Source organism: Mus musculus, chromosome 4, assembly GCF_000001635.26.
Source record: "Mus musculus strain C57BL/6J chromosome 4, GRCm38.p6 C57BL/6J".
NCBI lineage: Eukaryota > Metazoa > Chordata > Mammalia > Rodentia > Muridae > Mus > Mus musculus.
Window position 1 is genome coordinate 70,230,596 of NC_000070.6, and position 17,162 is coordinate 70,247,757.

At 45.0% G+C, this 17,162-nt stretch overlaps 1 protein-coding gene across 2 annotated transcripts in view; it reads right to left on the bottom strand.

Annotated features, from left to right (window-relative positions):
• Cdk5rap2 (CDK5 regulatory subunit associated protein 2) overlaps positions 1 to 17,162 on the bottom strand; it is a 193,581-nt gene that overhangs the window by 13,741 nt on the left and 162,678 nt on the right. For both annotated transcript variants that reach the window (NM_001313762.1, NM_145990.4), the window contains 6 exons: positions 14,786 to 14,902; positions 12,801 to 12,990; positions 11,876 to 12,000; positions 8,690 to 8,767; positions 7,585 to 7,850; positions 4,752 to 4,895 (listed from right to left, as the gene is read on the bottom strand). In NM_001313762.1, coding sequence (NP_001300691.1) covers positions 4,752 to 4,895; positions 7,585 to 7,850; positions 8,690 to 8,767; positions 11,876 to 12,000; positions 12,801 to 12,990; positions 14,786 to 14,902 — 920 coding nt within the window. The remainder of the gene's footprint in view (positions 1 to 4,751; positions 4,896 to 7,584; positions 7,851 to 8,689; positions 8,768 to 11,875; positions 12,001 to 12,800; positions 12,991 to 14,785; positions 14,903 to 17,162) is intronic.

The following is a 17,162-nucleotide window of genomic DNA, read 5'->3' on the forward strand; positions in this document are numbered from 1 at the left end:
TATAGAGAGAGAACTGAGATTCAAAGGATACAGTGAAGCCAAGCGGGTGGTCTTGGGGGAGGATGGTCCGTTCCTAGCTTGCCTGGTTCACTCCACTGTTCTCTCTACAGACAACAGCATATGGTTGACAGTAGAAGGAATACTTTTGCAGCCAAAATGATGCTTTGGAGATTTAGTGATATATGATTATAATAATTAGTGGTAAAAGAACCCAGAACAGTAACTCTTTATAAAACTGAATACACATATGGACATAAATGTATATACTGACATGGCATAAAGCATTAATGTTGGTATTTCCAAGGGATATGACTTCAAGCTATTTGAAAAGAGGTGTGTGCTATACATATTCATATATGTAGGTGCACATTTGCTTGTTACCTGTGTGAACACATATAAACCAGAGAACTACAATGGGTGTTCCCCTTCTTTGTTCTCCATCTTTTTATTTTGAGGCAGCCCACCTCCTTGAACCTGAAGTTCACTGACTCAGATGACTAACTGGCCCATTCTGCCACTACCCCTTCCCTGAGTGCTGTAGTCATAGAGATGAAGTGCTAAGCCCACAGTGACATGGGTACTCAGGGCCTCATGCTTCTGCAGTACTCTTCCATCTGAGCCATCTCCTTGTTTGTCTATTCTTTAAAGCTAAAATACTGATTTCATGCTTCAACTAACACTCTTTCCCTACTGGGAGCTTAGGAAGCCCTGTCATGATGGGCAGCAGCAATGACCCCAAGCAGCAAAGAACTCCTTTCTTCTCTCTGAGCGTCAGTGCTGTCCAAGAGCAGGTGTCGGTCGTGAGATCGCAGGTCCTTTCTCACTACCACTATCCTAACACTGTACAACTTCAAGCTAGCACTTGAAACAAGGAATTTTAAATATTTATGCCTACCATTTCACTGGATCTACATCTTCCTGTTTATCTCACAGAGAAAGTATACTAAGACAGCAAGGTTCCAGAGCCTAGCTCTGCTACTTTACGGCTGCACAATTCTGAGGCAAGTCATATAACTTCCTGAAGTGTTGGCTCCTACTTCTGGAAAGTGGAGGTTTGAAAGTGCAACCCCAGCTAGCTAGGAGGATTCTGAATGATGCCAACCCCAGTGGGTATGGTAATCACCCTGGTCTTACCATTATACATGGTACATATGTTTTGGAAGCTTACAGTATGTCCCATAAGAAATTATAACTGTACCAATATAAAATACTACATGTTTTAAAATGTGAAATGACAACTTGACCTAATAGTTGAATGCATTCCATTTGTGAATTAAAAAAGAAAAGGCAAACTCCCTAACTCACCGAGGCCACGGTAAGGGGAAGCACAGTGCGTGGTACCAAGTAGGGACTTAGAATCAAGAAACAACTGGAAGACGCGCCTCACAGAGGCTACACACCAGTGCTCGGCTTGCTTTCTGGGTTTTCTTGGTTATTCCTGGCTATTCTCTTCCTTCTTATGATGAACACCTCAAATAGCTAAAAAAATCAACAGAATTGGATAGGAACATAAAGGAGTCCACCCAGAACCAGCAATGATCAATTCAAGGCCATACTGGCTTAGCCTCCCTCCAAGATTATTTTGAAACTGACCATGTCATTTTGTTTATAAAATATTTTCATATATATCTGTTAAAAAAGATTTTTGAACCTGGGATAGCATTAGCATAAAGTAAAAATAACTCCTTAGTCCCACTGAAGAGACAAAATTCCAAATCCCAGACTTTTAAAGCAGTAGTAACAGGGATACGCAATCTATCAAACCCTGAAGAAAAACCCAAGTCAGACATTTCTTCTTTTCTTCTTCACTTCCCTATTTTCTTATTCCTTAATTCATTTGACTCAGCATCCAAACAAGAACTGGATACATTGTAACAGCTACTATTTTTTAATCTATGGTTCTCAAAATTCCCTGGAGTGTTGACAAACAGCTGCTGCCTGGGCGATCCAGGCTGACAGAAGTGAGGCACTGGCAGCTGCACTTTTCAGTCTTCCAGGGGACGCTGTCGTGTGGGGCCTGGATCTACCTCCTTCTTCCTCACTAGGATGTTATAGGTTCTAAACTCATCTTAGAACCTGAAACAAGCTATTTCCTATAGGAGCCCTGACCCCTCTGGGGACAAAGAGGCCCTCAGAATCAGCCCTGGGATATGTAGTGGGTTTGCTGCTCTGAATCTGATTTTACTTATTTTTACAATCTTTTATGTGGAGTTATTCAGTCAGTTTTTAAAACAGAAAATTTCATCATGAGTTCATTTTCATGTTTATAATTCAAATTTGGATGGTGTGGTTTGCATTTCTGATTTCATATTTATTCTTCTTTCAGTAAAACTCTCAGTTTCCAATGATATTATGCATTTTTCATTTTATAACATGGGGCTCAGCAGGCAAAGACACCTGCTACCAAACCTGCTAATCTGAGGTTGAGCCCCAGACCCCACGTGGTGGAAAGAGTGAATGGACTTCTCCATGCAAGTTGGTGTACAAGCACACACCGCCACACAAAAAAGAAATACATGCAAAAGAAAAGAATCTATAAGCTACCTTATCCCATGAATGTACCAACTTCTTAACATCAGTCTGTGAACATAGCCACTGAAAACAGCTGAGAGCTCTGTGCTTTGGGAAGCCTTTTATGCCCTTTCTGTGTGTCTTCTGGGGAATATGATCAAACCAGTACAGTGCATCACTGATGTGCCTGTCTCCATGGCCATGTCTCCAGCGATATAAAGTATGGTTGGTTGATTTCTCATTGCTAAGAACTTTTAGACAGTGTTCTTCTCTTCCCATTTTGATGAATTCTATTCACAATTATGGAAAGTTTTATATGGCTCCAAAAGTCAAACCTATACAACAGGGTTCATTAGAAAACTTATCTTCTACCCCTGACCCTCCAAGCTCGCCCTCATAGTTATATGAGTCTCCTGCTTTCAGGATCTGTCTACACATTGGTAACCCTTCACATGTATTTCTTATATAAACCGATGCCCTTTCCCCAGAACAGTGTTAGGAGTGGAAAGGGGAGGTGAATTAAATATAAATGGCAAATAAAGAACACAGAGAAGAGAGAGGCTATAAACTGCTGTAAACCTGAAAGTCTGCTTCACAAACACCAAGTAAAAGGTGCCACATAAAAAACAGACAGAGAAAGAAATGTGCCCAGAAGCAACGACCTACGACTACACCAGCAACCACATTGGTGCATTTCTGAGGTCCACACTCTGCTTTGAAATTCTATGGCACTGACATGAACATAGTCAATTAACCTGAGACACCTTCAGGAAGAAGGGTGAATTGTCCTAAAGAATGACAGTCCCTAGACTGATCTGCAAGTGGAGGAGGATCAACAGCTTACAAACTTAGTGTATATACATGTTGTGTGCCTGTATGTGTGTATGTGTGCATACATGTATTAGACACAAGCTGGTTCTGTCTACTATTGACAGCTGCTTCTATCTGCTAAGGGCAAAACACTGCACTGAGGATAAATGGTTTAGTACAGACATGCTACCTTTAAAATAATTTAAAGCAGGCACTGATTTTGGAGAGTGGAAAGAGATTATTCATTCATTCATCTAGTCACTCATTCATTAAAAAACATGAAAAAACCAGACACAGCCCCTGAAGGAAAACAGAGGGAGACAGACATTCAGCAAACAAATATGTAATTACAATGTGTGATAATGGCTTTGATGAAATTGAAGATGTTGCTACGGTTGCATGACCCAGGAGCCCCTTTATTTATGTAACATGTAAGACTCGAGTATGAGAGGGAGCCAGCAGGGAGGCGCAGGACATACACAGCAGGTATTCTGTGTCATGTCAGCTTCCAATGGAAAAGAGTCTGTGTGTTAAGAGAGAGCAAAGCCAGCAAGGCAAGGCAAAGGAGTGCTGTTATCATTCATCTCCCAGCCAGTGCCTCACCAGCTACAAGTGGGCTCTGAACGACTACCCCATGCCACACAAATGATTATCACCATTCTTCAACATAGTGTATCCAAATTCATGTCCAGGACACTCTTGTCATAAGAATTTTCAGTATAAAAAAACCCTCACTGCCAGGTTCTGAAGCTCTGAGACCTGCCAAAACTAATGGTGGTGACCTGCAATGCAAACTTCCTTCCTGCCTTCCTGCTCACCTTTGGAAAACAGTTGTCTATCCAGTAATAGAAAGTAGGAACGATCCCTCAGAGCCCAAGGCAGGGCTGGAACTTCCTCTCTCAGGGAGGCCTGTGGTTAGCCAGGATGTTGTCCCTTATGGCAGGACACACATGAGCTCTACCGGATAAAAGGCAAGGCAAGGCAAGGCTCCATCTGCTTGGCTCCTGACCTTTCACTCAATTAGTTAAAACAGTTTCCCACTAAAATCCAGTGGAAGCCATCAACAGATCAGACGGTCTAGACAGAGGCAGCTAAAGTGCAAGGTAGTGTTAGAAAAACAAGTGAGGTGGTCCATAAGGCAAGCTGACGTGAAATCTTTAAAGCCACGGACAAACCCAGAGTCCAAACACATTCTTTGAAACCAGCTCCTCAGTCCAGGCCCTGAACCCTGTTCCCCATGTATGAAATGAGGGCAGGATGGCACTCAATAATCACACGCCCGGGGATAGGTAAGAACTTAGTGTGGCCCCAACACCCTGGTGTCATGCCCTCTGACACATCCCCAAGGTGGGGCACATTTCCCATGGGAATGAACAGAGATGCAGGGCTCTCTGGTGCACTTGAGCCGCTGTGGATGTGTTATCACCTACCTGCTCACAGTGAAGGGAACACTGGCCGTTGGTGGGGACTGAGACCCTCCAGAAGAGCTTCAGCAACCTGGATGCTTTTTCCAGGACCAGCTTGGCTGTGTTCATACTGGAAAGAAACTTGCTCAGAGGCACGGATGAAGAACCCTACAAAGGATAACAAGGCCATCATATGCTGCCTTGACAGGAATCACCCACAAGCCAGCACCAATTCACAATCAGAAGAAGGCTTCAGACTAGGGCTCCTGTTTCAGGATCAGGAGCTGGGATTACATGACACTGGCAAGTTATATTAGAAAAGAATTTTGGTGGCAAGGTTAGCCCAATCAGCAACCATAATTATTAACTTTTGCTACTAGACTAAGAAGAGACCCTATAGTAGCACTATCCCTTCCACCATGGAGCAAATGATACAAATGAAGCCTGGATACAATTCTTGACACATCTGCCAAGGGCCGGTTACTGAGGATGGATGGTATCAGGTGTGCTCTGTGCTGGAGATATAGTTACATGGAGAGAGGTGTCAAAAGCAAGAGAAAACAAAGAATGTGGTGCAGAGGAAGAAAGACACAAAAAGAGGAGGAAGAGGAAAATGAAAAGCATTTCTCTTTGCAAATGTGGAATGGAAACCTGTTTAAATAACAAAATGACAAGAAGTATGAATATTATTCAAAAAAGACAAAGGTGTCTTGAGGCAAGCACTAGCTTAAAACCACAGGCACAGGCTCTCTAGGGATAATGTAACAGGCTAACAGTTATCAAGAGTCCTAAAATGTTCTCAGCCTTTAAACTGGGAAACCCACTTCACATATAATCAAAATATGGTCAGAGATTCGTACGTAAAGATGACACGTGAAATTGACATGTGCACAAACAGTGAAAGAGAGAATAGCCGATGCTATGTCTAAGCAGCTCATTGACAGCCACTGAAAGACAAGTGCTCAAAAGGAAAAGTATTAATACCATGTAGCTGAAATATATAAACTTCATATTTCTGATTATTTGATAAACTTTATGAATGCCCCAAAAGTGGGTATCTATATTTGTGTGTTTATTATATATATGTATGTGTGTAAATATAAACACTTGTAAGTGCTGACCTGTTAGTGGTATTTGAAGAGATGTTTTGTTTTTATGCTTTTCTACAATTTCTAGCTTTCAAAGCAAATATTTTAATCAGAAAAGAACAGGAATCTTATAAATGTTAATTTATTCAATATTACTTACAGGCCTTAGGGGACTAAATATTGGTTATTTAATGTTCAACAAAAGCACTATCCCTTCTTGCATGAAGCTTATCATCTGACAGAAGACAAATGCAAGTCTGACTGTTAAGTAGAGTGATACAAAACAAGCAAAGCCACCCACAAAGCCGAAGCAGAGAGCACGAGAAATTCCACTGTCTTCAGTGAAACCCCAAGAGTGACTGGGACCATGATTCAGCACATAAACTGTGTGCTGACTGAGCACGTAGATAGGAGTTGGCTCTAGAATCATGTAAAAACTGAGCAGGTATGGTGGCCATCTATAATCCCAGCACTAAGGAGGGAGAATCAGGAATCCCTGAGCCAAACTGGCTAGCTACACTAGTGATCAGTGAACTCTCGGTTCAACTGAGAAACTGAATAATAAATAATGCAGAGAGCAATAGGATTGGATGTCAGCATCAGACCGCCACACATATATGTACCTGCACACATGTGTGTGACACCATACATGTATGAACACCATACATACATATACAGGTAAAGGAAACCTAAAAGTAGGTTACAGAAGCTATAATTAATAGGAGCTCAAAAGTTTAGTACCATCTAGCACTGGTGGATATCAGCCAGCGCCTTGGAGATATTACATGACTGGTATCTGTCAGGCATGATGAGTTGTGTCTGTCAGGCACATAAGTCTGTGACAAAAAGCAACTTGAGATGAGGATTCCAGGAAGATGAAGCAGAGAGAAAAGGGAAGAGGAGGATGGGGAATGCCAAGCCAGAGGAGTCAAGAGAACCAGGCTGAAGACAGATATTATGGAAAGAGGAACCACAGCCTGTGGCCCTGCCTAGTCAGAGTGGAGTGTGTCAGGGAACTAACTGATGATGGTAGACTGACTGAAGCGATCCCAGCAGACAGAAGCCCCCAGACTTGATGCCCAGAAAGAAGTGAAGTCAGGTGGCCATCACCATCATAAGAGAGTATATTGAAGACTGAGAACAGTCGGCTTTCAGCATCTCTACAATGGAGTGATATTACTTCCATCTCAGGGAAGTTCTGAGGGGAAAAAAAAGCCATATATATACAAAAGCTCCTTTGGAGGAAGATGACCTTGAGTTGGATATAGAACATCTCTCAATATCACATTCATCACAAAGTGGCTGTAAAAATTACAGTATGGCACAGTCAGATGTGGTACTGTACAGCCTGGTTGGGTTCGGTACAGTATATGAAGGTCAGGACTTCCAACTTCCCCAAGCAACCCCAGAGCCAAGCAGACAGGTCTGCCTCAGGTAGTGTATAAGTGGGTGGGTAGAATGACCAAACACAAGAGGACAGGGGAACAAAGAGTGCTAGCTGAGAGACTGGAGAGAAATGAGAAGTCACACAGCAGTACAGCATGCCACTGAGGCATGGTAACCCAGGCACAATCTCACCAAGCTGTCCATCAATCAGCAACAAACTGCCACAGCACCTTCAGGCTTTCCTATGCAACACTTCCCAACTCCTCCCATTTAGGGCCTTACTGAAGTCCAGGGCACTGCATACGGTAAAGAATTTGGCCAACCCCTCTGCTTACTGAGCCAGGAGCAAGCATCTCCCTCCCTGAGCCTGACACTCAGGTTACCTTTGGTCCCAGCTTGTGACTTGTGGGGCTCAGAGCCTCTTGGGTTTGAACATCCATCTTGGCAAGCAGTGTCTGGCCCCAGCTGATCTGCTTATAGAGGGCATCATAGTCCTCAATCAGGCCCAGCATATGGTGGCCACTCTTGCTGGCCCACATGTGGTGGCCAGCAACCAGGCAGGGCATGCTAGTAGGGCTGGTGGCAGAACTGGTACTGTCACAGGAGAGCGAGTCAACATCAGTTCCTGAGAGCAGAGGAGTCTCAGAAGCTACAAAAGAAGAGACAAAATGTTTGGTCTTCTTGGGGTGGCACCTGTGTTCACAGAGTTATGTTAAGAGAACATAGCAACAAAGGGGCCTGGCTCTGTGCCTCCAGCTATGTGTTACCCCATGCTGGGCGAAGATTCAAGTCAATTTAACCAATGTTTATTGAACACTTACTCTGTAGTAGACCCCAGACTGCCAATATGAGCCATGCTGTCACCTGCAAGCCAATAGCTCAGGGTCTAATGAGGCTGCAGGAAATATAGTGAGAGAGTGAGAGCTCACGAGAAAACAGCAGCCTGAGCAAGGAGAGGTAAGTCGAGGAGGCTTCCTGGAAGACGGGACACAAGCTGCACTGGTCAGGAAGCCATATCCAGATAGAAAATCCTATTGCTTTTTAAGATGATTGATTCTGACTGGGGTGGCTGGAAAGGTATTTTACAGAGAAGTCTGCATCCTTTTGTATTGAGAAGTAGGAGGGTTTAGACTGGTGAAAATTAGGAAGGGTGGGCATTTTAACGCACAGTTGGGAGGTGACGACACATCTGTGTGGCCACCCCGCTGCGGAGGGTCACATCTGAACAGCAATGCTGAAGCTGGATCCCAGAGTCCTTGCAATACATACTAAGGTGGTTTCTGTTTAATGATTTACGTTTACATCCTCTGAAGTTGTGCTTGGTTAACACCCGGGATGTGTTAAAGTGGCTTAAAGATTATCTTCTAGAGATACAAAACTAAGTCCCAAACCATGGCCAAGCAGCTAAGGGTGCCAGGGACACCCTTTCTGTCTATTTTAAAAGTCCTAATGTTATACCCCACACTAATGCAGTTACCCAGCTTGTACCTGATTTAGGTGCCATTGCCTGGGTGGATTCAAATAGATCAAATGAATTGTCGCTGGCCTCAGGACATTTGCTGCCATCTACAAAAAAACAAAGCAAGAGAGGAAACTCTGAGCTTTACCATCACTAGAAAAGGGTGGGATGAGAATACAGGAGAGTATCTCCCATGTGTCCATCCATTTCAGGAATACGGCACTCACTCACTCACACATTCCCTGCATACCAGCCCTGTAATCAGTACCGTGTATATTCCATTCACTCCCTGCCTGGTACCCTGTGCAGGCACCAGGTAACAGAGTTGTCAAGCCCAGAGCCCTGTCTGTCAAAACAGTAAACAGTTAAAACTTCATCCCAGGATCAGGGAAAAGGGAGGGAAGAACAGAGATGGGGCACTCAGGTGAGGAGGTTGGCCCCAATGTGGCACCCCAATAGCTACTTCTGAGTTGTCTGTTAAAGACTTTTTTTAGTGCCCCATGAGGAGGGAAAGAAAAGCCAAGCAGAGTACTGGGCAGGTGCAAGGACACAGGAATGAGTCATCATTCAGGAGAAGACACAGTTCCTGTAACGGAGGCCTATAAACAGGGAAGGACATTGCAGGGTACAGGGCTTGTATCTGCAGGTTAAGTGACCACTCAAGGTGGAGCGATGTCAGGCGATGTCAGACCAAGGTCTGTGTTAGATATTGGATGAGTTAGTGCGGAAGCTGTTACAGTAACCGGAACATGAGAGGGAAGTGGCCTGCAAAAGGAATTGGGGGCACTGCATCTGAACCACTTTACTGTCCATGTGATGCTACGTAATAAGGAAGCACTCTCACACTTGAGAAGCTACTGAACTCTCAAGAGCCGAGTGGGCACAACAATGCTGTGACTTGTTTGCTAAAGGAGGCCAAGGCACAGAGATAACCCAGCATGCAATAGCAGAGCAATGAGTCAGCTCAGATGTTGGGATTTCCCATGCAAGTTTCTCCCACCATGTCCCAGTCGGGATGTGGAGCGATGGTGCTCCAGCAAAGATGCTTTCCTGAGACGTTTCCCCAATCTTTGAGACTCTCTCAGTGGGTGTATCCTAATAATGCTGCCGAACAGCAAAAGCCCTGCTACCTTTTTTCTCTCAGTGGGTGTATCCTAATAATGCTGCCGAACAGCAAAAGCCGTGCTACCTTTTTTTGAAAACTAAAACTCCAAATTAACCGCGAAATGGTCAGGTGATGGACACATAACAATCCATTCAGTAGAAAGCTCATGTGTGAATAGGGGACCATTCTGACTGCTTGCTGGTTTGTTCCAGTCCTTGCTGGGTGTGTGGCAAGGATGATTTGACCTCTGCTCCTTCCGAGATACTTCCAGACTTACACAAGTCCACACGTAAGTTGGAAACAGACCTACCTGTTTCCCGGAGGCTTCCTAGGCCATTCAAGATGTTAAAAGGCAGAGTAAGAAGTCTGGGTTCTCACTTAAGGGCAATAAGAGAACCAGGGTGGTGGTACACACTTTGAATTCCAGCACTGGGAGGCAAAGGCAGGTAGATCTCTGAGTTAGAGGCCAGCCTAGTCTACAGAGTGAGTTTCAAGACAGCCAAGGCTATAGAAAGAAACCATCTATCCAAAAAACAAAAACAAAACAAAAACCAAGGCAAGACAATGAAAAGGCTCTGTGGACTGGGTGAGCTGTGGGGAAAAGAAAACAGATAAGCAGAGCAACAGTGAAAGCAGCACACAGTACGGGAAGCCAAACTCCACTGCTGGAGAAGCCAGTGTCCAGTCAGTCAGAGACTAGGCAACTGTGTAGAGCTGAGAGCAGACAGACCGCTTACAAGTCACATCAACCTGTATGGCTGCACGTTCATAGATCGAAAAGAGGCATGTTCCCTACTGTGTTTGTCTAGCTGAAGAGGCCATTCAGTAACAGACAGGACCTGGACAGCCAAAGTGAGGGCCCCTTTCTGGGACTCTTTTGACCCCCGTCATAGCTGCTCCTCCAGCTTGCTCTTCAGTGTGCTGTTAGTTTGAATGCTCCTTTCTAACTGGTCAGGAGGCCATGCAGGTTGCTGATAGGATCCAGCCCCTTCCAGCCTTCTCCTTCTCCACATGCCTCACCTCGGGCCTCTGTGGACATATGTAAAAGGAAGCCTTGCTATCTCACAAGAGCAAAGGTCAACATCAAATGGACTCAAGGGCATTTCAGCCCACACCACCATCTAGCCCCCTCCCAAGAACTAGATACGATTGAAAAAAACAACTCGACTTTAAAAACAAAAATATTGGCTGACTTAATTGCTGCTATTCCACAGGCTAAGTAAGAGCTGGAAATTAATTTCACTTCTGGCCATAAAAGCCTAGCAAATTGCACACCAAACCCCGAAATTATGTCTACTAGTAATAAAATCTATTTGGACCAGAATTATAGAATGAAAGGGGATGATTTTAAGGGCTACACTATATTAAAAAGGCAGGCACAATAGCAAGAATAAGAGAAGCAACTTGAGAAAAAGCAAAAGCTGTGAGATGACCCTTTCTAGATAAACTTTCAATAGGGAGAAACCATCTGGAAAATTAGTTTTAGAAAGTCCCCCACCGTGCTTTAGAATTGATTCTCAAACATTAGACCCTAGAGTCGAGGTGCTCAGATCTACATTCTCTGGAGGCAGCGCGAAGCAAGGCTAACAAGCACCTCAGAGCAATGTCCAGCATGTGGCACTCTGGCAACAGCTGCTGAATGAATGAAGGGAAAGCTAGGACAAAAGGCATGTCTTTGATGCCTACTAAGTGCCAGGAAATGTGGTTAGGACGCTTTAATAAATATCCTCATTTAGCTTTCACAATGACACATAGTAGGTGCTGACAGACCTGCTTATAGAGGCAGTAAAAGAACAAGCTGAGATGAAGGGAGTGAAGAGTGTAGACTTCAGCTTGAACAAAAGCCAAAAAAGGTGATATATACTTTAAGGCTAAGGCAGGAGAATTTTGAGTTTAAGGCTTGTCTATGCTTTAGCAAGACCCTGTCTCAAAAACAAAGAGTGGGCCAAAGACTTTGTTTCTAAATATACCTGGTCTACATATGAGGCAGTGTAGTGGATTTAATGGTAGTATAGGAGAAAGTAAGTCATGGATTCCCATGTCCATCGCTCAGCTGCTAGGGTGAGCTCATAGCCATGAGACGGTTCAGGCCCTGCCCTGAGCACAGTACCTTGCTGTAGCCTCGGATGTTCCTCGGCCAGTTTCTCATACACCTTGAGCTCCATTTGGAGGGACTGAAGCAGCTTGTCCTTCTGTGAGAGCAGCTGCTGTCTTGACTTCGCCTCTTCCTGCACCCTGAAATGATCCCAGCATGGGAAGAGAGGTTAATTCTCTCTGAAGGAGGTTTATTCAGTCCCCACAGGACAGGCCCAGGCCATCTCAGCCAGAGTGTGTGGACAAAATGTGCTGGGACACGCATGGGTAAGAGTTTCATCATAGCCCCTACTTCCTAGGTATCCTAAGCCTTAGAGAACATTCTACAGGAAAGTGCCCTCCAATTCCTAGCAGATACACTAGGAAGAGAACCCAAAAGGCTGCCTCTTTCCAGGGGTTCGGAGCTAGGGAAGAGTCAGGACCTCTGTCCAAGGTTGTCTAATAGCACACTTAGGCAGGGAAGATGGGGGTGGCTGCTCAGACAGAAGAGGAAGCTCTGTGTGTCAACAGAGGGATGAAGACAGAGTCTAAGGGGGAGAGTGAACAGATTCATGTCTCCTCAGCTCACTGAAAGTCTCCCAGTGACTTACACCATTTGGAGTAAAACTGGTGCCTTTATAAGAGGCGGCCCCAGCAGGATTAAGCACCAGCTCCTCTCTGCCCTCAGCTCCTGTGGTAGCCGGATTTAGCACCTTCTCGTTCAGCACAGCAACTCTGTCTTAGGGCCTATGTGCCTTCTGACAAACATAACCATTTCAGATAGTTTCAGCTCACACATGCTTACTATGTTCTCAAAAGAGGTCTTTTCAGAAACCCCATCCTTGACCATGGTAGAAGAAAACACCATCCAGCCCCCATCATTGTTCTCCTCCTTTAGAGGACCATTCGCACTTTTTTCGATCACATTCCCAGGCCACCAAAACCAGCTGGGTCAAGCCTACCTGCTCAGTTCCTGGCGGCTGCTGCAGACCTCCTCAGTCAGCTCCTGGTTGTGTCTCTCCTTCTCAATGATGTCTCTCTGTAACCTTTCATTTTCTTCCCTTACACTGGTGTACTCTAGCTGAAGTTGCTCAAGACTCTCAGCTTTCCTAGCCAGGGACTCACGTAATTTTTCACTCTCTTTCTGTTTATCTGCAAATACCAAAATGAGAAGGGATACCATTTGTGTTTTCCAACCTTATTACACTGGTACACCGCTTCGGCCCAAGCACTCTAAGAATACAGAAAAGAATGAGATTTAATCTGGCATTGATGGTTCTGGCATTCCAATTATCTCATGCATTTTTAGGCAGATAAATCTGTCAACATCAAGGCTGCAGATTAAATATCACTGAAATGAAAGGGGCCTGTTTAACTTTCTGTTACATAAAGGGCCTTGAAAACCTCGTTACTCTCTGCCTTAGAGAATATACACAGTGGGTAGAGCAACAGGCAGGAATCCAGATGTCAGTGAGTGTGGAGAGCTGCAAGCCTCCTGCAGAGAGGCCACAGGAGGTATGGACTCTGCAGAGGAATAAAATAATCCTGGAGGCTCAGGAAACAATAAGGCCTAGAGCTGGAAGTAAGAGGTGGGTTGACTGATTTCTAGTGTAGCTTCTCCACTTGCTTACAGTGACCTAAGTGACACTCCTTACTCCTTGGTGCCCCTGGGCAAGGGCAAAGATGAAGTTACTCTCTGTATAGGAGTATTAGCCCAGACCTTGAGAGCTGAAGGAGTGGTAATGGTGGTAAGTCACAACACTAACTGTACAGGCAGTAAAAGTAAGCTGTCACATGTCTCAATGTCCTGCCTCTTTGGAGCAGACTGCCAAGGCAAGTACTCTGAATTTCCCCATCTTCCAAGTGAGAAATAAAGGAATGGCAGGGTTAAGGCTTCCCTTTGGCCATACAGATGGAACCATGATACAAATATTTCCATGTAACCTGGGGCTCCTGTTGGTCCACATGACCCCAGCACAGCAACATCATTTCTGTCTGGTTCACCCTCCTCACCTTTAACCTGGGCCTTGTCTGCTAGCCTCCTCTGATCCTGAGTCACCTAGGGTAATCCTTCATTTCCTGTCTAGACTTAACTCTTGAGGACCAGGGTCTGAGGGCCTGCAGCTCTCTAGCATAGGTTTATCACAGCAGCCTCAGACCTGCTTGCTATAGGTTTACCCTTCTCATCCACCAGACTGCAGTCTTCTGATACACAATACAAAGACTCATTTATTTATCTATCCAGTTCCCCTGTAGGTAAGGACAGAAAAAGGTTGTTCAATGAATGAATGAATGAATAAATGAATGAGGTGTATTAGCCCCAATTTTGACTCTTAAGGCAAAAATCAGTATCCATATCCCCCAGGACTATGGGATAAACTGGCCCACATGCCAGCTCCAGCACCTATGGCTCACAGATCATAGTAGGGCAATCGCTTAGGCTGGGAAATCTTCTCTGAGAAACAGGGCTAATAATCCCTCACTCTAGAGTCATTCTAAGTATGAGTGATAACATAAGTAAAAGCTCTCTGGCAGCTAAGCTCTAAGAGAAGGAATTAAGAGAAGGGTCTGTATAAGGAGTGCTGGATAAACTTCACTGATAGGAGAAAATCTCAGGTTCAGATTTGGGGTATTAAATTTCCAGTGCTTTTCTTCCTCAGTGATGATGGGACAAGAAAATACAGTAATGTACTGAGACCCTGGCAGCAGAAACACTGTGCTGGGGGCTTTCTACTCTACTTGTCACAACAGCTAGGTCAGGCATCCCTTAGCCTTTCTGTACCAGCTTCTTAGCTAGAAAACAGGAATGCTCTGTATGACTGATGTACAGTTAAAGGTAGAAAGCTGTCAGAGCCACCCCACTGAAATCTAAGATGTCCGCTCCGGTGGCGATTCTTGGAAACAAGGATTTTGTGGCTCAGGGTGCTGGTGGCCTCTGACTCCTTACCTTTGGACCCCTTCTCGAGCATCATACTGAGGGCCTCGTTCTGCTTCCTCAGGAAATGTATCTCTGACGTCAGAGAGCTGTGCAGTGCTAAGCCACAAGCAGAAACATTTCTGGAGCCTAGAAGAACACACATGAACAGTGATTTACTGACTCCCTCCAGGCAGGATGAATGAATCTTCTAAGCAAATACATTTAAGTAATGAAGAGGTGCAGCATGCACTGAACACCGTCCCTGTGAGCCACGTAGCCCTGTGAGCCACGTAGTACAGCCAGAGCCTCAACGGCAAGGACAGTGATCTTAAATGGGAGGCAAAAAGAGGCTTCCATACTTCAACTGACTCCCAAATAAACAAAGCTGAGAGCTGAACCATAGCGGGGTAAGAGAGGGCAGCAGCAACCATCATAGTCAGCTGCCCTAAGGCCTTTGACCTTGTCTCTGAGGCAGCTCAGTCTGACTGTCTCTCCAGTCTTTCTTACTCGCTCCCTGTCTTAGAATATGACACACTACAATCCTTGACCCAGGCTTGCACTGAGGAGCCGTTCTAAACCCGCCTTTGTCCTGTCCAAGCAAGCAGTCACAATTGCTGATTTTTCCTGAGAATGCCTAAGGCAGAATCTCATCTATCATCTAGGCCTTCGCACCTTGCCTGGCTTCTTTTCCCTGCTGTTTTACCAATAAGGTTATCTCCAGCACAATCCTCTCATGGTGGCCCGCCACTGCCAAAGATGATCAAATGAAACAAAAGATCTAATGTTTTAGTCTCCAACTCCAGACCCTCCACGGTTCTGCTCCAGTGCCACAGCATATTGCGTTCTCTCTGCATTCAGACCCCAGTGCCTAGAACATGCAGGTGACCTGGTGACTTTGGGCTCTCCACATCCCTTTCCCCTCCTAAATCATACTCTTTCAGTTCCTGGCTTACTCTGCCTTTCCTGAGCTTACACTTTAGAGACTGGGGTCTAGAATTAGACAGATGGGAGGCTATATCCTTGTCACCAAGCTCCTGTCTATCTGCTGAAAATGGACTGCTTTACGACAGTCAGCCTACATGATGCCTCTTGCTGGGCACCTCCTGGGCCTCACAACCTCAGCACTCCCCTCGGCACAGCGTTCTTGTCTGCACCATTATGGTGTGCCATTCATGGCTGCCCTCCAAGAACCTATGGTGTGCCCAGTGTCTTCTGCATGTGGCACGCAAATGCTTCCTCCTGGTTCCTATATCGACTCAGTTCACTTACTACAGCACAACCAACACGCCAGATCTCTGCATTCCCAGATAACAGATGAGCGTGATCTGGCAACCAGCGAGACCTAAGCGAAGTCTGCTGAGGGCTTCAAGGAGATTCTCCATTAGAGAAAAGAGAAGCCTCAGGCTCTTCCTTCCCACGCTTTGGACACTGTACTGGGAGGATGGGATGGTGAAACCAAACAGTCACCATCAGGCCATCCCTGCCTCAGAGTTGTCTGCCTCTGGGGTTCTTTTGCAACCAGTGAAAAGACTCTCACTGCTTCCTTCTCACATTTCTTTTCAGCTCCCTGCACCTGAAAGGGCGCTGGTATACAAACCTGGTATGCCTGTGGTCCCGTCAGCCCCTGTAAGAAAGGTGCAGTTAGCTCTCCTAGAAATATTCTTCCCAATCTATAGAACTTTTTTCTCTAGCAAGTCAGTCATGCAAAATGAAGTCAGATAAATTTCTATTCACAAATGTCTCATCATACCATTTCCCCTACTCATTCCAATCAACTCAGGGATCATTTCAGAGTCCTTGGTCTATCTCCTGCTTCTTAATAACTGCAAGGCATGACACAAGTTGCGTAACTCCCCCAAGTCTTGGTTAGCAACATAAAAGTGCCTATGCTCTTATTCTATGGTTACCATCTGTGTTAGTATCTAGGAGAATGGTGAATGAGGCCATAAGAGAACCAAAGACTGATTAGACTGAGCAGCAGAAACCCCAGTATCTATACTGATCAATGTCAGCATAGTTAGTAGAAAGTAAATAAATAATAAGCCATAGAACAGCCCCGATTCATCAAACTTAACTAGGCCCAACTATCATAGTGAGGACCACCTCTGGAATGCTATGAAACCAGACTTTCCTTTGAGTATCACCTCTGCAGTGAGCCCAGACAACTAGCAGTGAGCTGGAGGTGCTAAGGCATAAGATAACAGTTTTTGTGTGTGTTTGTGTGTGTGTGTGTGTGGGGGGGGGCAACTTCTCTCCATATCATATGGAGTCCTGCCTCTTTCAGAGCTACTCCCAAGATGAACATTTCACCTTAGGGGGAGGCACAACTGCTTTCATTTTTGTCTTTCCAGAGACTGTAACAACATGGTGAGGACAGCATGTCTTCCCATGCACATAAATACTTTAT